Source organism: Nannospalax galili, unplaced genomic scaffold (genome assembly GCF_000622305.1).
Source record: "Nannospalax galili isolate Female #2095 unplaced genomic scaffold, S.galili_v1.0 scaffold829, whole genome shotgun sequence".
Taxonomy (NCBI): domain Eukaryota; kingdom Metazoa; phylum Chordata; class Mammalia; order Rodentia; family Spalacidae; genus Nannospalax; species Nannospalax galili.
The window spans coordinates 3,824,879-3,845,971 of NW_008360329.1; the positions used below are offsets into that span (position 1 = coordinate 3,824,879).

The following is a 21,093-nucleotide window of genomic DNA, read 5'->3' on the forward strand; positions in this document are numbered from 1 at the left end:
AGAAAAAAGAACCTGAAAGAGAAGAACAGTAGGAAACAGGCCTTAATAAGGGAGATATGGATAAAAATTGGGTTAGTTTAAGGAGGGGGGAAGGGTATACAAGGAACCTAGGGGATAGAGGGAAAGAAGGGGCTCAAGAGAGGTAGGACCATAGGAGGAGGGTATTAGTAAGGGAGAAAGGGGGGCAATGGGGGCACCATAAGTGGGAAAACCACGATGGAGGGGTAAGACAATGCAAGAGATAAACAATGCCTAGCTAGTTTTGAAAACCAGAGGGGACCATATTACTCCTACAACCTACTGATAAACTATACATAGCAGATCAAGAAATATACGTCTAGGTAACGTTTATCTGAGAACAATTGGTCTTTGCCCAAGATTTATCTATATGACACACAGTAATTAAAAGTACCAGACTGGTGGAACTAACCTTCTTGGGTGTTTAACAGACATACTTTGAGGCCTATAATAATTTGGTCAGAGGGACATAAAGGACAGTTTTTGCTCCTTGCCCTCCTAGGTCGACTAGTTCCAGGGGACTATGAGCATCTCTCAAAATGTCCTATAATGGTGGTGGGTCACCTGTCCTCTTGATCAAGGAGGCCAAGGAGACCCCACAAGATGGACTTGAACCAGTGTCCAGTCTACAAAGAGGAGGGTCAAATAGAGGAATCATTTCCTCCATGCTTCCAAGCAAAGCCAACCATGGTCGAGCAGGACGTTTGACTTACCTTCACATAGGTGGAACTGGTAAAAGAAAGGAGCCAGGGGCTCCTCCCAAGCCCACGTGACCCCTGAGGAACAGATCCTCTAATGACCTTAAGAGTACAAATAAATTGGTTTATCTGGACCAACTGTATGGCCTTAAACACCCAAAAGGAAAGTATAAAAGGGGCCAATATAACTTCTTAAGAGTTCATATGCATAGCTAAAGGCTACATAACAAGCAACAATGCCAGACAGGTGATACCTTCTTTTGAGTTGTTGGCCAGGGTGGCTCAAGGGACTCTCAGATATTAACCCAGGATAGAACTGGAAAAATGAACAGCAGACCCCAATGTTATCTAAAGGAATATTGACAACTGATTACTGCTAGATGAGGAACAGCTGACCCTCCTAAAACAAAGACCTCTAGATAGGCTGACTAGATTCACCAGAAGGGCAAGTAGTGGGGAATGGCTGGGGGTGCCGACAACACAGCAGACAGTAGCAGGGATATCAGAGTATAAGGGCTCTAGTAGGGGGAGGGAGGCTATGGGAGGGTGCTATCTGGGAAATGGGTGTACAGTTGAATGAGATGGTTTGGGATGTTCTGTGTGATATATATACACACAAAAAAAAGTCAACAAATTTTTAAAAAATGCATTATATTTGAGGAAGAAGCATGGGAATTTATGTCATGCTAGTTAGTAGAGGTGATAAACAATACCATTGAAATCTGCCCGTTGACTTTATAGACATACACAGGCGCCAAGGATCCAAGTGTAACCGATTATGTCTAGTAATAATCAGATACATACAGATTAGAGATGCAAGCGCCAACATCTCAGTGTTAGTAGCAAAGACAATGAGTCTGTCTGCAAGGAACAATATATTCTAAAATGAAATGTAGATCTTTTTTAAAGGTTAAAAACTCATTCAATTTTAATGTCTTACAGGGCTTATACTGAGTTCAATAATGTATAACTGTATTAATTCAACCGTGAACCTAGAAACTTGCACCGACTTGTGAAAGAGATGTACTGTTGCTCTGGAGTGTGTTACTGAATATGTTAAAGCTGTAGTGAAAAGCTTCCAATCATATAGTTATTAAAAATTTAAAAAAGTATAATGATAAAAAAATAATAATTTTTCAAAGCAAAAAAAAAAAAGTCAATCACTTCTTGTCGTGGGGTTCATATGTTCAGGAGCCTACGCAATCCTACAGGTACTGTAGTCTACCATGCCAATCAACATTTGAATTTCTTGCTGTGGTTTTCATGAAACAGCACAAATGCTTATATGCCATGGGTTGCTTGTATATGTAAGTAAGAAAGATGAGCTCAAATGCTGAAATGAAAGATTAAAAAGAACCAACGTCTCTGAGAATTTCGAATTGTGGCACTTTTCATAGCTTCAGGGTCACACAAAAAACATCACATCAGTTGGGAAGAACTGCACGCATATAAACAATTTTCTGGTTACAAAGCAAAGAGTCTGATGTTATGTAGATCAGAGAACTCTTCGTAAGGAGACTTTCTGTTCTTTTGTAAATGATTGTCCCTTTTAAGATGTTGTATATTAAGAATCTTTAGTTCAAAAGAACTGGCTAAATTTCATTCAGTTTCCAGTCTGGCGTAAAGTGGTATGTACCCTACAAAGTAAAAATAGATGGACTTAATGAAACACAAATATACATTATTAAGTATAAAATGTTTTTAATAAAATGTTTTTAGATGACAAAAAATTTTATTATTACGTTTATTTTTTATTTATTTATTTTATGTGTATGATTGTATTGCCTGCAAGTATGTGAGTACACCCATGTTGTACAATGCCACGGAGGTCAGAAGAGGGCTTCGGATTCCCCTGGAACTGGAGTTAAAGACGGTTCGTAGCCACCATGTGGGTGCTGGGAGTTGAACCCAGGTCCTCTGCAAGAGCAATCAGTTCTCTTAACTGCTGAGCCATCTCTCCAGCACCTCCAAACGAATTCTTAAGCCCACAGATAAGTGTAGTTCTCACCCTTCATCAAGGCAGCTTCTTTTTGCAACAGATGGAGATGATTACAAGAGAGCTACTACTAGTCAAAATGCAGAGAATAAGTGATGGTGGGATACATCTAAAATGCAATCTCTACACCGAAGGCTCAGGGGACATTGCAGAAGAGTGGGCAGAAAGACTGTAAGAACCAGAGGACCAGGATGCCTGCTACTAGATAGTGTCTTCTAGACAACAACAAGGAAGCTGTACCCATGAAGTTGCAACAATATGGTTGCCCACACAAGATCTACATAATGATAGCACCAATTGACATGACAATGTGGGTGGGGGATGTTTCACAAGCTTGCACATCTAGATGGAGAACTACAGGCTGTTGAGAGAGGAAGAATCAGTTTTCTCCAGGGATGGCTCCTTTATAAGTTATCCAATCCCAAGTGGAAGGCCCTAAACACATGTATATAATAGCACCACTAAATATACTCAGGAGGTTGTTTATTCACACACACACACACACACACACACACACACACACACACACACACACACACCAATAATAAAGAAGTCAGGATACTGAGAGGAGTAGGGGGCGCGTGGGAGGATTTTGAGGAACAGAAGGGTGAAAACAATTTATATATATATAATTCTCAAAAAAATTTTAAAAAGGAAAGGTATGAAATGTAGTATTGCTTTTGGGAACTGACTTATCTTTTTCTTTCTGCTTCTGCAGTCTGTTCTCTAAATTTACATTTGGCCCAGCCCACCTTGCTGGCTGCTTTGTCTGTCTACTTACTGGAATGCCTGTGAAAGTGACTGGAGGAGACTGCCAAGAAATGCTGAAGCTGCTGCCATTGGGGGTGAACTTGGCCGATCCTGGAATGGTCACTGGGGGTGTGGCCTATTAAACAGGAAACAGAGAAAACTGTTAAGAAAGAACGATTTTCCTCAGAGTCTTGAGCTATCATTACCAACGCTGGGCCTCAGGAACAGACAGTTGTACTAATAACTCACAGTAATAGACAGACATTAAACAAGGTCAAAGTAAGTAGCGAGAAATGAGCTTTTTATACACATAGAAACAATCTTCCTAAGGTATAGAAGGAGATGGCTTTTAGTTGTCAATTCTGAAATTTAATCACACATACCCACTGTTGGATATCCGTAAGTAATTCTTCATTACCAAACTGGGAAATAAGTATTTTGACAATAAATTAGGAAATGGGAAATGTAAGCTGAAATATTTTGGAGGTGTACTTTAATGATGTGCACTGAAATTCTCAGCATTCTGCACACTAGCTATTTCACTTTTAAGGATTAGTTCTAGGGTAATGGATACAAGGATGTCTATTGTATAGACATGTTAAAAAAAATGGGCTAGCAAGATGGTTTAGCAGGTAAAGGCACCTCTGGACAAGCCTGATGACCTGAGTTTGATCCCTGAGACTCATATGGTGGAAGGAGAGAACCAACCCCTGAAAGTTGTCTTCTGACCTCGTCTTGCACACAGTGGCATGTGTGTGTCCATGCACATGTACACACACACACACACACATACACACACACACACACAAAATAAATAAAAATGTAATAAAAAATTTAAAAACAATCAGATAATAAATGCCTGCTTTAAAAAAATTTTAAAAAAGAAACATACCAATGTCTAGTAATAAGAGAATAGGTAACAACATCATGATACCTGAAGAGGTAGTAAAGATGCTATTGTTGAAGATTCATGAAAAAGGGACATGCTCATGATATATCATGTAGAAAAAAAAAAAGCAGAGTAAAAGCAGGGCCACCATAGATGTCTTTTTAAAATTTATTATTATTATTATTTTATGGGTATGAGTGTACTGCCTGCATGTATGTAAGTGCACCAGTGCTGTGCAGTGCCCACGAAGGACACAAGAAGGCGTTGGATCCCCCTGTAACTGGAGTTATGGGAGTTGTTAGTCACCATGTGGGTGCTGGAATCAAACCCAGGTCCTCTGCATGGCAGCTAACAACTGTCCATAACTCCCTCCAGTTACAGGGGATCCAACGCCCTCCTGTGGCCTTCATGGGCACTACACGGCACAGGTGCACTTACATACATGCAGGCAGTACACTCATACACACAAAATTAAAAAAAATATATTTTAAAAGTATACTTGTGCCAAATGTGGTGGTACATACTTTTAATCCCAGCACTTGGGAAGCAGAGGCAGGCAGATCTCTGTGAGTTAAAGACCAGCTTGGTCTACACAGTGAGTTCCAGGCCAGTTGGGGCTACAGAGAGACCCTGTCTCAAAAAGACCAAAAAAAAAAAAAAAGTGTTGAAGGATATAAAAAATATTACCCAGAGGCTCACTAGGACTAGAGATGAGTTTTTTTGTTTTTCTGTTTTTTCCCTTTGCTACATTTCTAGTAATACTGAATATTTATAGTATCTAGAAAGAGAAAAGTTCCAGTATTATGGATATTGTTCTGGGAAGGGCCATATATGGTATATGTATGTATTACAACACTCTCATATGGATGAGAAAAATGACTTAGTTACGTTGGTTTATACCCATGACTCCTAACAAGTAAGAACAAAGGAACAAAGGATCATTTTTTTGATCAACATAACAAGACTCATGAATGAAAGTTATTTTGTCACTCTAATCATTAGCTCTATTCCACTGTTCTTCAGCTCAAGTTTGCTAAATTAAGTGGCTGAGTTTCTCCTCTCCAGGCCTGCCTTTCAAATTGGAAATATTTTGGCTAGTTACAGTAGATTTTTACCTGGCACAATTGGGAGTATTTTGGCAATGCACAGGAAGAATCAGAAACCGTTCATTCATGTTCCAGAAGACTCAAGAATTACATTTCTGAGAATTAAAAAAAGAAGCTACACTAGGGAGATGTTCATAGTAGTGTTTCTGTTTGTTTTTCATTTTTTCTTGTTTTTGTTTGAGACCCAGAATGGCCTCAAACTTACTACACTGCTGAGGCTGGTCTGGCTTTTGCTTTTTTGAGAAAGGATTTCAAGTGGCCGGGGCTGCCTCCACCTCCGAAGTGCTTGGATTCCGGGCATGCAACACCATGCCCAGCTCAGAAGTAGTTATAAAGATGGTAGAGAACTACCATAGATAAAAATGTAGATACATAATTATCAGAAAATGATTAAAATAACCATTTCAATTTAATTGGATAGGATACAGTTATTTGGAAAGCTTTTGAAAAATGGGCAGGAGAATACAATTACAAATATGCATAGGAGAGTTTTCTTTTTTTTTTTTGAGACAGGGTTGATACCATCTAGAGGCCTCAGGAACAGGCTTGTTTTCTCTACCAATTAAACAACTAAAAGGCAGGAATCTTGGAGAGTCCCAGCAGAGCCATCACATGATACCTAGGAACTGGAGTCTCCTCTTGGGGTTCTTGGTCTCATTAATAAAAGGAATCAAGAATGAACTTAAACAGAAGCTCCAGGACAATTAGAGTTTAAAAGGAAAACCCCAGGGCAGGTAAGCTGTGACTTTCTCAGCTGCCTGGAAGGGAGGAGGAGAAAGGAGAAGAGAAGGAACAAAAGTCATGTTGTTGAGATAAGACTGCCTAGGGTCAGCCACTTGGGACAGGCAGGCAGAGTGGGGAGGGAAGCATTAGAAAATGAATGAAGAAGCCCAAGGCATTTGTAAAAGAGCTTAAAATCATACTTAGGTTCTGGCCAACATCCAAAAGGAAAAGGCAGAAAGGCCCAACAAAACCTCATGGTGGCTCACAGAAACTGCACTATAGGGAGAATTCTGAGAAGAAAAACCATATTATGTTAAGGTTAACCTGTTCTCTAGGAATGTGGTCCCCTAGCCAGGTCCCTGAATTGCCCCACAAGAATAACCCTTAAGGGAGGCACAGGGGCTTGTCTCCACTTAGAGGGAGATTCTGTTCCTTCTTTAAAAAATATTTTATTTATTACTTTTATTTTATGTATATGCATGTACTGCATGCATGTAAGTGCACCTGTGTCATGCAATACCTATGTAGAACAGAAGAGGGCATCAGATGCCCTGAAACTGGTGTTATGGACAGTTAGTTGTTAGCTGCTATGTGGGTTCTGGGATTCAAACCCAGGTCTTCTGCAAGAACACCCAGTACTCTTAACCACAAAGCCATTTCTCCAGCCCTGAGATTCTGGTTTTTACAGGGTCTCATTGTATAGCCCTGCCAGGCCTGGAACTTGCTATGTAAACCAGGCTGGCCTTAAATTCATAGACATTCTCCTGCCTCTGCTTCCCAAGTGCTGGGATTATAGGCATAAGCTATCAGGTGTGGTTTAAGATCATGACTAAGAGGAGGAAAAGTAAAGCTGAGTTACTGGGTTGCCCTGTGTGGTGCTGTTTTCTATTCAGCTATCTTACAGTCCCCAGTCAGATGACTACCGCTCAGGGTCAGGGTTCCTGGAAAGTCACCTGGTAAGCATGGTCGGTGTGCACGAGGTAGAGGGTGGTGGGAGCTGAGCGGCTCAGTGGTGTCATCAGCTTAGTGTCTGTTTTGGCACAAGGAGTTTCTGTTCGGCTGGAGTCTGGGATGGGGAACGTAGGAGGTGAAGCCAGGGACTGGGAGGGTGAAACTGGGGCCAGGCTGCTCAGGCCATCCACCACTGAGTCCGTGTTGAGCTTGATCTCCGTGTAATAGAAGTCCTCTTCTCCATCACTGTAGTCAGATTCTCCAACTCGCCTATTGCAGGAGAGAGCAAAGCAGAAATGCTCAGCAATCTGCCCTCTTGCCTCTCCTCTCTGCCTGCTGGGCAACCTCGTATTTACCCTGAAATATTCAGCTAGCCACTTTGATGGAATCTTTATCAGCTTCTACTATGATTTAAATGTGTCTCTTCTAAAAGGTTGTTTGTAAGAAACTTAGTCTCCAAATTCTGATGTTAATGGTATTTACTGATTATTTCCTAATTTTGATTATTTTCTAATCAGAATTAGAAGGGGTCTAGAGGATGGGGCCCCAAAATGGCATTAGTGGCTTTGTAAGGAGAGGAAAAGAAGCTAGTGGACTTGCTCAGTCTGACCACGTCAGGTTCTGATGCAGCGAGGAGACCCTCACCAGATGCTAAGCAGATGTCTGTACCATGGTTGTGAACTCTCAGCAGCCAGAACTAAGAGCCAAATACATTTTCATTCTTTATAAATTAATTGATGTGAGGTATTATGTCATTGCCAACAGCAAATGGAGTAAGACTTCCTAAAGGAGTCTACCTACCACCTATTTGTCCACCCACCTATCTAGCCAGTCAGCTATTTAATCTAAGAATAATTTATTGAACTTCTATTTTATCTAGAATATTGTGTCTCCTAATAGTGAACAAAACATAGACTCTGCCTTGATGAGATTTTTATAGTCTAGTGGGTAAGATAAACGAGAAATTCCTGACAGATATCTAGTATATGAGATGTTATTAAATCCTAGAAAAAAGATTATGCAATATGAGTGTCCTTAGCAAGTGACTGGAGAGGTGCTGATTTTTTCACAGGATGTTCAGATGAAGTGATCTGAAAGCAGACACTGGAATGCTGGGACTTTGGGGACTGCACAGAGCCTGGTGGCTGAGGTCATGCATTCTGGAGTATAGTTCTCGGGTTTGGACTGTGACTGATGCTAAGTGGGTGTGATTCTGGCAGTCTGAACACAGCCTCATGCCTCAGTGTCTTAATATAACACACGATTTCAAGAAAACTTCATTATTGTGAGGGTGAAGTAAGTAAACAGAGGGCCCATTAATGCACTGCATACAGGAAGCAGTCCTGAGTGTTTAGTAAATAAGGATAAGGACTATGCTGAAGGCCTCACCTTCCACTCTCACCAGAATACTATCTTCCCATGTGCTTTAAAGTTTCCCCGAGTGGAAGAAAACTGCACTTTCTCACAGAAAGTTTGAGCAAACTAAAATAGCTGTCATGACCTAGACTTGTTCATTTCCCAAGAAAGACTTATCAGACACCTGATTCTCTGGAATGGCAGAGAGAGGCCAGGGGCAACTTCACTCCATGGGCACATTTGATGGCAGCCAGAGATCACTGACTCAGAACAAATTTATTTCCCTACAAACAATTCCAACATAAAGCTAAAGTAAAGTGTCCGTCCCCCAGGCCTTTCTGCTTGGTCAATCAGTGGCTTCCGCCAGCCTCACTCCATTTTCCCTCAGCTCTTGGGCTTTGGCATCTGGGGATGTGTCTTTGTACCATATCAGGTCTGGTGGAGCTTGGCTTTCTGACAAGCATACCACCGAAGACCTCACAAAGAGGAACAAAGACTAAGGGCCTGTTCTACTCCTGTCCCCACTTCCTTTTCAGTCACAGGCTGAGTTGCTGCCGGTTGCCAAGTGCTACTAATAGACACACAGACCTGAGGGAGATCATGTATCCTCCAGGGGGACAGATGAGGATTGGTCCCTGGTGTATAAGAACTATGTGACACTGAAGAGAAAAGGTGTGTACTTTTTTTTTTTTTTTTGTCTTTTTGGGAGGGAGAAGCAGGTAGATCTCTATGAGTTTGAGGCTAGTCTGGTCTATATAGCAAGTTTCAGGGCAGCTGGGGCTGCATAGTGAGATTTTGTCTCAAAAACTGAAACAATTATAAACAAACAAATCAGTGATCATTAGAGCAACAGAAGATTGAGTCAGGCCTCATTAGAGGAGGAACAGCAGCATGGATTAGTGTGATGATTAACATCTTTTTTTTAAAGCACTCTGAGGATTGAATCTTAAACCCTTTAGGGGTAATATAGGTCTCTGAGGCTCACAGTTATAAACACTGTCCAATTGGGGGAAAAAAGACAGCATCAAAGGGTTCAAGGACCCCTTGAAGTACATCTACAATTCCCAGTCCAGTAGCCTCTGTGGTTGTGCTTTAGACTTTGTGTCTTGTGCTAGTTAGTTTTTGTCAACTTGATACAAACTAGTCACCTGGGAAAGAGGAAATGTCACTTGAGGAATTTCTTCCATCAGATGGGCCCATGGGCATGTGTGTAGGCATTTTCTTGATTGCTAATTGATATAGGAAGGCCAGCCCACTGTGGGCAGTGCCATCCCTAGGCAGGTGGGTCTGGGCTATATAAGAAAAATAGCTGAGCAAGCCAGGGGGAGAAAGCCAGTAAGCAGCACTCCTCCATGGTCTCGGTTTCAGTTCCTGCCTCCAGGCTCCTATCTTGAATTCAGGCCTTAGTTTCTCTTGATGATGGATTTTAAGCTGTAATCCAACTAAATCCTTTCCTCCCCAAGTTGGTTTTGGTCAGTGTTTTCACAGCAATAGAAAGCAAACTAAAATATGTCTCCTGCACAGTTTATCTTTGGCCCTCACACACGACCCTGTAGAACTGTCTTGAAAGCCATTTTCAGAGGGAACTGGGACTCAGAGAAAGGATTTGCCTAAGGTGAGTAGTTCAGGGATGCGCTACAGTCCTGTGATATAGTGGCTAATTGTCAGTAGAAGCCTTCTCTGGGGATCAAGAGGAGGCAGCTCCTAAATTACAACATAGAGTGCAATCTCTGAGAGCTGAGGTGCCTGGGGCTGCGCTGATAAAGGCTACCCCCAGGGAAGGGTGTGCTGCCTTACCCGAGATGAATGGCCCGGATGTGCTTCTGGATACCCGCTGCCGTGTTCAACACCTTTCCACAGTTTTTCCAGAGGCATTTGAACATCACCTTCATGGAGTTCTATGAAGAGGAGAAAAAACTACATCATAATGCAAGCAAACCCATTGTACTGATTCTATTGTCACCTCCACCCATTGTTTCCTTCAAAGAAAAGTAATGGCTCCCCAAGCTCTTCATAACTCAGCTCACCAGTCTAGGGCCTTCCCAGGAACTTGGTAAGCTCAAACCCTTTCCAAATTCTTTGTGAAAACTGAGCTCTGCTGGGACATTTCAGATCACATTCACAGAGGTATTCACAGTGGCACTGAGGCCACACTGAGAGTGGTTAATATTCGCTAAGCACTTAGTAGGGATAAGATGCTGTCCTAAGTATTTATCTCATTTAACCACCAAATAAGGGTGCTACTATTAGCTTTTATATTACAGCTGCACAGAGAGCTTCAGTAGGTGAAGTAGCAACGGGCAATGCTGGAATTTGCTTGGGTGGTCAGTCTTCCTGCCAGTATATAATCACACAGTGCTCCTCAGTAAGGGTCCAGGCATTCCAAAAGTAGTCTGGTATGTGACTGAGGGTACCAGGTGGCCTTGTTTCTCTTGTCCACAAAGTAGGAATGGTAGCAGTTACTCTCACAGTTACACACATGTGCGCATGCCAGAGTATGAGAGTTGAGATCAGAGAAGTTGGTTTTCTCCTTCTACCATATGGGTCCTGGGGATCAAACACAGGCCCCCAGGCTCAGGTGGGCAAGTGTCTTTACCTGCTGAGCCATCTCCACAACCTGGATATGAAGCCTCAGTTCATGAAAACACATTGAGTCATCTGTAACTTTTTACTGTTGGTATCCTATCATTTATCAAACTAAGTATCTATTTGGCAAGGGATAGTCCAGGTGGTTGGGACAGAGAGCAAAAAAACAGGCTATTTTCAAAGAAATGTCACTCTAGTGGGGAAGTGACTTTTTTTTTTTTTTTTTTTTTTTCGTCTTTTTGAGACAGGGTTTCCCTGTAACCCAAGCTGTCCTGGAACTCATGATGCAGACCAGGCTGGCCTTGAACTCAGAGAGATCCGCCTGCTTCTGCCTCCCAAGTGCTGGGACTACAGGCGTGCATCACCATGCCCAGCGGGAAGTGACATTTTATAAAACACCAGGACTGGGTCAGATGCAGTCCAAGGCTTTAAGCAGGTGACTGAGCTGGGACCTGACAGGTAGGAGTCAGGCATACTAAGACCTAGAGTCTTCCAAGGTTTGAAGATAGGAAACAACCTAAACTTCTCTTCCCTTCCCTTCCCTTTCTTTTCCCTTTCTCTTTCCCTCTCTTCCCCTCCACCCTCTCTTTCAAGATCTTATATATCCAGGCTGGCCTCAAACTTGCTATGTAGTTGAGGATGACCTTCAACTTCTGATTATCTTGCATCCACCTCCCAAGTGCTGGGAGTAGAGGGGTGGTCACCATACTTAACTCAAGGATTTGCACAAACACTCTACCAACTGAACTACATCCCCAATTTTGAGTCTGGATTTTATTCTAGAAGAAAATGTTCTGAAGGAGGAAAGTGACACTATATAATTTAGGGTTAAAGATATACTCTCTTTTGGGGGAAAGAGCATATAAGTTCATCATAGTGGCGTTTCTGAAGCTGGAACAGAGGGTGGCTTAGAAGACCTGAGTCCTGACCGTGGAGAAAAGTGGGCATGCTCAAGATGTATTTTGGAGGCAGATCGAACAGCTGCAATGTTGGGTTGAAAGTGAGGAATGATCAGAGGGACGGTATTAAAGATGACATCTGTTTTAGGAGATGACATCTATGTTATGGAAATGGCTCAGCAGATGAAGGCACTTGCCCACCTAATTCTAGGGACCTGAGCTTGATCCCTGGGTCCCACATAGTGGAAAGAGAAAGCTTATTCCTCTGACCCCCACATGCATACCATGGCACACATGTACCCTCACAAAGTGAGTGTACTGTGGCTTTATTTTGAATATGAGATTTCTATTATATATTAAGGGGAGGCCAGGAGTAGGATGCTAAATATGTAAGCCCGAAACTTAGGAAAGTCAGGGCTAGGTGGAAACCCAAGCCAGGTTAATGTTCCTCTGGGGAACACTGCAGCAGGAGGGGGCAGGAATATTGAAAACGGTGCTGCATCAGGGATTTGGGGGGAGGCTGAGAAGCAGCAGTCTGAGAGAAGAGCAATTAGGCCAGTGGGTGGAAAAAAACACAAGTGGAACAAAGTGCTTCAGGAAGGAATATATGACTAACAGCACCTCCCAAGGATTGGGACATGCGTCTAGGATTCTGTATAGGGGCTACTGGTGCTGCATCCAGCAGCAGGTTTCATAGAGGGTGCAGTGATCAGACTAACATGAATGGGGGATCTGAGGCCATGGAGAGAAATGCTGTGGACCTATGAGTGGTTAAGGAGGGGATTGTTGAGGTGAAAGCCACCAATGTTTGTTTTCATGTGGATGAATGCAAAGACAAAGAGGTGGTGTAGTACTGATGTGGGTAGCTCTCTGGAGAGTTCTACAAAAGATGAAAGGAGGGTAAGGACTGGTGTCTATGGCACAGGAGGAGGGTGGCCCTGGGTGATAAGGCGCAGTCCTCTGTGGGAACATGAGGGAAACCAGACAATGGATATAGACTCAGTTTGCGAACTTGGTGCAGGAGAAAAAGACATTCCTGGATGCATAGGATGCATCCATGAGGCAGGAAGAGGTCAAAGTTGAGGGTAAGGAAGGAAAAGTAGGAAGACAGGTCAAAGTTCAGGGTCAAGACAGGCCAAATACAAATTTGGGAGAAGGTAGGTGCTATGTAGATGACCTAGAAAGGATCAAAACTCACTGTGTCAAGGCACTTTTTGAGAACATGCCTTCTCTAAGCTTACTAGCCCATTCCAGCCCCCAGGAGTGCCTGTCTCTTTATTAACTATTTTTATTGCTAAGAAATTGAAAAGAATAAAGGAAAGGGAGAGCTGTGTGTGAGGTTTGAGGAGGCCACAGGAAGATGAGATAGTTGCCCTAAGACAGTGGGAAAGGAAGAGACAGAACATGTTTCCATCTTCATGATGGCAAAGAAGATTCCCAAGAGCTATGGGATTCAGCCAGAGTGATTTGATGGTCCATAGCAATTAGTTACACCAAGCCTTTCATAATGAATAAAATTATTTATCCATCATTTATATTGGATTATTTATTCATTCAATAAAATAATGAAAAATATTGCTCAAGATATAAAGCCAAGTTCCAGGGCTAAAGAGATAGCTCAGCAGTTAAGAATACCAGCTGCTCTTACGGATGTTCCCAGCACCCACATGGCAGCTAACAACCATCCTTAACTCCAGCTCCAGGGGATCTGATACCCTCTTCTGGCCTCCATGGGCACTGCACTCATGGGTTCACTTACATATGAGGGAGGCAAAACACACACATAAAGTAAAAATAAATAAAATATAGCTATAAAAAGGAAGCCAAGTTCCCTCTGTATCACAGGAACTCTTTTTATTTTAAATTTACTGTTTTAATTTTATGTGTATGAGTGTATTGCCTACATGTATGTAAGTGCACCCATGTCATGCAATGCCCGCTGAGGTTAGAAGAGGGCGTCGGATCCCCTGGAACTGGAGTTAAGGATGGTTGTTAGTTGCTATGTGGATGCTGGGAATTGAACCTGGGCCCTCTGCAAGAGCAGCCTCTTAACCACTGAGCCATCTCTCCAGCCCTGTCCCAGGAATCCTTTAAGGTCTTAAACTGCTGATCCTTTTATGAAACACTAATCTCAGCAGTAGCTTTGTGCCAAAACAAACATTGTAAGAGTGCTTGTTTCTTGTCTTTATAAGAACATGTCAAGCATTTGCTTTTTAAACTGATCAAAAGGAAAACTTGGTTCTGATGATGGAAGAATAAATGTCATTGGCAGAACTCATCTCCTTGGCCATCATTCATTAGTTCAGACAGAGGTATCAGGTCCCAGAGACGATGGAACAGACCAATGTCTTCTCTATGCTTAGCTAGTTGGTGATATAAGATTCCTGAGCATGGTGTGTTCCTTGCTCTCTGAGAGTAGGAGTCCTGATGTTTGGCCCAGTGTTCCACCTCAGTGCTGCCACAGTGACTGGCTCAGTATTCTTTGTATTCATTCTAAGGAAGTCATGCTTGGGGGCCTGCAGAGCTGAGCCACATCTGTGACATCTTAATTTATTTAAGCATTTTATGAAGTTTACCTTGTTGATCTGTAGTCAAAGAATGCTAGTCCAAAAGGTTACTCTTCTATAGAATTTAGTATTTCTCAGGACAATTAATGTGTGCTTGCTTTACCTGGCTACAAATGAGCTTTTCAGGGGAGGTCCCTGGTGATGTCTGCATGATAAGGGCTAAACCACAGGCAGCTTTGTCCTCATCTGTAGAGTGTACCTTCTTTCCAGCCTTCTCAAACCTTGCCCCAGTAGCTACCTAAGAAAGGTCTAATATATCTTCTTAAGCTGTAGGTCTCAACCTACATAACTGAATATGAGAATCATAAAAATTTGGCAGCACTAAGCGATTTCTTTTTTGTACATGTGGTCCTGGGTGGGCACACATGTGTGTGTACATGTGTGTGCATATATCTGTACTTGCATGTAGAGGCTAGAATACAACCTCAGGTGTTATTTCTCATGTTTCAACCACCTTATTTTTTGAGGCAAGGTCTCTCACTAACTGGAAGTTGCAACTAGGCTAGGCTGCCTGGGTCCCAGGGATCTGCCTGTATCCATCTCCCCAGCACTGGGGTTATGAGCATGTGCCACTGAGTCTGGCTTTTCAACATGGATTTTGAAATTAAACTGAGGTCTCTGAAGGCACTTTATTGACTGAGATACCTTCCTAACCCAGTGAGAGGTTTCTGAACACACAGTGACCAGAAATTAATTCCACATCAAACATACAATAATTCTGAGGTGTTTCTGGCAGCACTACCATGGTGTATGCATGTCCTTCCTGTAGTCTTGGTTCTGAATACTTAGCATGCACACTTTTCACTGCACATGCTGTCACACCACACAGTGACAATGGATGTGCCTGAACACCTCAGCTCAGATTCAAGATGATTATACATTAGGAATTGTAGTGTTTTTATTGTACATACAAAGCTTTCTGCTCCTTAGAAACGAATGATTGAATTATATAAAACAAAGGCTTAATATTTTCCTACTGCAATTCCTCAGCATGTAAGTATCAGATTCAGTATACCTTTGGATTAGATTGTGCTATAATGTTTGATTTTGAAAAGTGATGTTTAAGTTTCATGAAAAAATATTAATGAATTTTGGTTTCAGATTAGGATAGAATATCCAACAATTTCTGAAATGGTCTAGAACATAGCTTTGCGTATTTATGCAAGGAAGCATTCTCAGCATTGATAATCATAAAATCAAAATTAGCGATCAACTCTGAAAAACACTGAAGGTGCTCTATATTCTGCAGTATCAAATACTCAGCGAACATTTGTTTTTTATATAAAGTAAACACATCCAGCCGGGCATGGTGGTGCATGCCTTTAATCCCAGCACTCGGGAGGCAGAGGCAGGTGGATCTCTGTGAGTTCAAGGCCAGCCTGGTCTACATAGTGAGTTCAAGGTCAGCTGGGGCTACAGGGAGACCCTGTATCAAAAAGAGCAAAAATAAATAAATAAATAAATAAACAAACAAACAAACAAAAACACATCTATCTCACTGGTATGCAAACCTGCTTTTGTCTTAGTAGATGGTAAAGTTATGTGTATACCAAATAATTGCTTTAAAATACATTTCTTTATGATACATTCTCAGTGAAAATTTGATTTGTATACCTATTTTATCTATCTATATATTAAAGTTGTGTTAAAATTTCTCAGGTGAAAAGGGGTTGAAATTGGTAAAAGCTTTAAGAAGCCCTCATCTAATGCACCGGGATAAAATAGGAAATGTTACAGAACAGACTACTATTTAATTTAAAGATTCAGTTTTTATTATGTGCATGTGTGTGTCTGTGTGGTGTGTGCCCATGGAGGCCAGAACAGGGCATTGCATCCCTGGTGGCTGGAATCACAGGCAGTTGTGAGTCTCCTGATATGCGTGCTGGGAACCAAACTCAAGTTCGTAAAGAGCATGTGCTCTTTACTGCAGAGCCATGTCTTTAGCCCCTACTTCTGTCTAATTTATGATAGCTTGGGTCATCAATATAAATGACTGAAAGCCTTTGTGCAGCACAACATTCTAAAGATATAACTAAGGAAAGTTCCTGTGGATCTGCAAAATAGTTACAGATACTGGCCCAGAAATATACTTAGATATAGTGTGAGAACACAAACAGCTTTTGGAGGGAGAGGCACTCCCCAAACTGCTCTAGAGCAGCAGCTCTACCTTTTCCCCTACCTGTTCCCCTTTTTAAAAAAAAAATATTTTATTGGGGCTGGAGAGATGGCTCAGTAGTTAAGAACACTGATTGTTCTTGCAGAAGACCCAGGTTTGAATCCCAACACCCACATGGCAGCTAACAACTGTCTATAACTCCAGTCCCAGGGGATCCAACAACCTCTTCTAACCTCTGTGGGCACTGCATGACATGGGTGCACTTACCTATATGCAGGCAATACATGCATACACATAAAATAAAAATAATAAAATAATTTTTTTAATTACTTTTGTTTTATGTGTATGAGTCTATTACCTGCATATAAGTGCACCCATGCTGTGCAATGCCTGCTGAGGTCAGAAGAGGGTATCAGATCCCCTGGAACTGGAGTTAGGATGGTTGTTAGCCACCATGTGAGTGCTGGGATCTGAATCCAGTTTCTTTATAAGAGCAGCCAGTGCTCTTAACCTCTGAGCCATCTCTCCAGGCCTCATCCCTTCTAACTCCATATCACATGTTCACTATTGCAAATCATCAGAGATTTGCCTTCGTGATTTATTTATGCAGTCCTCTCTTGGTTTAAAGGCCAAACAGATTAAAAGCTTCATAATGTTTACCTAATTCACCCTTCAGGGATACATTCCAGGAAAGTAATTCTTAATGTCTATAAAAATAAATTATGTCACTTATTTATCACCATGACAAAATATCTGACACAAACAGAAAACAAGGAGTGAATTACTTTAGTTCAAGGTTTGAGAGGTCTCAATTCATGATCATTGGTCTGTTCTGAGTTGTGGTAAGGCACAGCATTATGGCAGGGAGCAAGCAGGTTCACTTTGTGGTGGTCAGGAAGCAGAGAGGGGACAGGAAGAAGCCCAAGCCAAGATACCCTTCAAAAGCATGTCCCTCACAACCCACTTCCTACAACGAGGCCTCATTGCCTACTTTCTACCAATAACCAATGATGCCAATTATTTGAGTTCATCAAGGGACTCATTCAATGATGAAGATTAGAGCCTTATGACCCAGTCACCTCTCAATGACTATATCTACCAGCTGTAGACCAAGCCTTCAACACATGAGCCTCTTTGTGGGGAGGAGGGGAAGTACTTCATATTAAAACCATAACATGCATGCAAAAAATTTCATTACATTGATCTTTAGACTTGAAGTTGGCAATGGGGGAATTGATTAAATTAATCTTAAATATACTGAATATCCTAAAAAATGAAGTTGTAAGTCAGTCTGTCTGTCTGTCTGTCTGTCTGTCTCTCTCTGTCTTTTTGAGACAGGGTCTCCCTGTAGCCCCAGCTCTGGCCTGGAACTCACTAAGTAGATGAGGCTGTCCTTGAATTCACAGAGAGCCACCTGCCCCTGCCTCCTAAGTACTGGGACTAAAGGTGTACACCTCCAAGCCCAGCTTGTAAGCTCCCATCTCTCAAGGGCCCCTGCTTTGCCTTGTTTGGCACTGCAGATCATTCTACTCTGCTCTGTACCCTGTCCAGTGCCCCAGGAGACTAACCTTAATGTGTAGCACCAACCAGACCCCTGCACATGGGCTTCTGATTGGATGCAGCCAATGGGAGGCATTGGCAGGATGCTAGGGCACAAAAGACTGGAAAGGAGCAGGGTCCTGATTCCTCTGGCTCCCTTTCTGCCCAGCCATAGCTGGTTACATTTCTCCTCCAAAGTCGCTACTTCTGATGGGTGACTTCTCTTTAAGTCAAGATTTCAGAGTTCTAGTAATTCGAAGGCTCCGAAAGTCCCTCTCCCCACCTGCTGCTTCAGGTGGGATAGTGGGCTTCCCTGACTGCTAGTTCCTGGGACGCTGCACTGCTTCTGCTGACTCCCCCAGCCCCGCCCATCTATACCTTTGTAAGACTTCTTCACTAAGCTCTCCTAAGGACATTTGAGTTTGCCAGGGTTTTCTGCCAGAACCCAACAGATACAAGGGAAACACGGGCTATAAAAGAACAAATAACCTTATTTGGGGGAGAGAGGGAGCAATAATTAAATAAAAATCTGGAAGTATTGGGTAAGATTATATTTTTATGTTAGTTTCTAAATTTAAACTTGTTCTATTTTTAGTTTTTGGCTGTTATATTTTAATTCTAGGGCTGAAGACTGAACCCAAGGGCCTTGTGTATGCTAGGCAAGCACTCCATCACTCAGCTACATCCACAGTACCTATTTTTATCTATAAAAACTTATTTCTTTAAAAAAAAATATTGACTTGACTAATACTGCTTGACTAAATTTGGAGCAAAAAGGCATGATGGCAGGATTATCTCAACTTGAATGAAATTAAGCAGCTTTTCTTGACACAGCCCAAGGGTGTTGTTCCCTTCAAGGCCGTAGGCCCCCGAATGGTATTTAATATTGTTCAAGGCCCCCTTACTACATCCAGTTCAAACTAGTCCTTTGTCTACAAACAGACTACTTGCTGTTATGCTAGAGCAGAGCAAGTCACAGGAGGAGGAGAACATGAAAAAATAGCTAAATAAACAACGGCCAAATAGCCACATGATCCAGGCTCTTCCAAGGAAGCCAAACCAAGCAAAGCTTCTGGCCAAGTCACAGCAGCCAAGTATGAACGGACCATCTGTGTTCAACCTTGGCCTCTCCTCATGGCTCCAACAGATGTTCTGCCTGCAAACACATGCAGCAACAGCTGAAAATTCACCCCTAATGGAAAGCACTTTTGCTTAATACAAACATCAATGTCAGCTGACTTCAAGTCTCACAAAAAAGCCCTCTTCGCATAGAGCAGCTGAGAGGATGGGGAAGGGTAGAGCGGGGCTAACACCCCCACCACCCACTACCGTGGCTGGGAACCACCAGCCTGCTCTGGGCTGCAACTTCTATGTTGCCTCATCTAACATCACAGTGCACCAAGGAGGGGCAGGTACCCCAGACAATTGCATGCCCACTCAGAATCTCAGAAATGCCTAAGGTGAGATGCTAGAAGCTTCCAGCAAACTGTTTAATCAAGTTTGGTGCTGTGGGTTAAAGGAGTTATAGAGAATTTCTAGTCTTTAACTGATTTGGAGATGGAATATGCTGGGCTATATAGGTTGTGACCTTTGAACCAGGTTTATCTCTGGTCATCTCTGCTCACTAGCTTCAATTACTTATTCATTTTATTTTATTTTAATTAATTTTTTTTGACAAGCTCTCTCTAGCCCCAGCCTACCTGGAACTCACTATGTAGACCAGGCTGGCCTCCATCTCACAGAGATCCACCTGCCTCTGCCTCCCAAGTTTTAGGATTAAAGGTGTGCACCACCATACCCAGCATTATTTATTTTATTTCATTTTTGAGTTAGTACCTTGCTGTGTAGCCCAGGCTAGCCTGGAACTTGAGATCCTCCTGTTTTAGCCTCCTGAGTGTTGGGATTAACAGGCCTGTGCCACGGATCCTTGACTCCAAAGCCTATGAGGTTTCATACTTGAGATATATGGAGTAGCTTCTATTTTCCTGACAGAATCTAGACTGATACACAGAACTGACAAGATAACTGCCAAAAGTAACCTTCAGCTCCAGGGCTTGATTTTGAAATTTGACATGACATGCTTAGGAATACATAGAATTAAAGTTGAGAGTCTAGAAGTTACACAAACATCATCAGTGTACAGCAGCCTGGGCAGCATCACACTATTTTGACGCACCTGAGCCCTCCAGGGTCATATTATCTAATAATGATGACTGAGGGGTATATGCAAGTATGTACATGTGCATATTTGGGTGGAGGGTGGATGCTGAGTTTCTGTACAGTGGATCAGGTCCCAGAGGGATGAATAGGGGCCAATTATTCTGAGCTGGTGAGTGTACCATGCCACACATCCTCCTTCAGCCTGTCCCCTGGGAGCCCCCAGCCCCCAGCCGAGGTTCCAATAGCTCTTTTCCGGTTGGTCAGGAGGTTCAGGTCCACTTAGGTTCTCAGCAAGTGCCAAACAATGAAGAAATGGATTACTCAACTGATGAATTCACAAATAGTGATTACCTTGAAGCTGGTGGGAGTTCCAGTTTTTTTCTTCATTGGGAATACATGTGACCTTATGATCATGGGCTTCTTTTTTTTTTTAATTTGTAAAATAAGCAAATTAAATGAGATTATCATGTGTGTGGGGTTAATGCAAAGTAATTAATGAATTCAAATATGCCAAGTAGGTTGGGTGTGGTGCCCGTATTTAATTCCAGCACTCAGGGAGGCAGGTGGATCTCCTGGTCTATAAAGTGAATTCCAGGCTAGCTGGAGCTAGAGGGAAACCATGTCTCAAAAAAAAAAAAAAAAAAAAAAAAAAAAATGTAAAACAGGAGACGGCAGTAATTATGGGAAGCCTATAGAGGTGCAGCATAACTGGAGGCTGCATTTTCTACCAGTCCTACAT

The 21,093-nt window shown here is 42.3% G+C and overlaps 1 protein-coding gene across 1 annotated transcript in view; it reads right to left on the reverse strand.

Moving 5' to 3' along the window:
- Znf704 (zinc finger protein 704) overlaps positions 1–21,093 on the reverse strand; it is a 225,821-nt gene that overhangs the window by 32,427 nt on the left and 172,301 nt on the right. The window contains exons 5-7 of the mRNA XM_008826084.2: positions 10,285–10,385; positions 7,134–7,401; positions 3,494–3,598 (exon numbers count right to left, since the gene is read on the reverse strand). Of these exons, the coding sequence (XP_008824306.2) occupies positions 3,494–3,598; positions 7,134–7,401; positions 10,285–10,385 (474 nt within the window). The remainder of the gene's footprint in view (positions 1–3,493; positions 3,599–7,133; positions 7,402–10,284; positions 10,386–21,093) is intronic.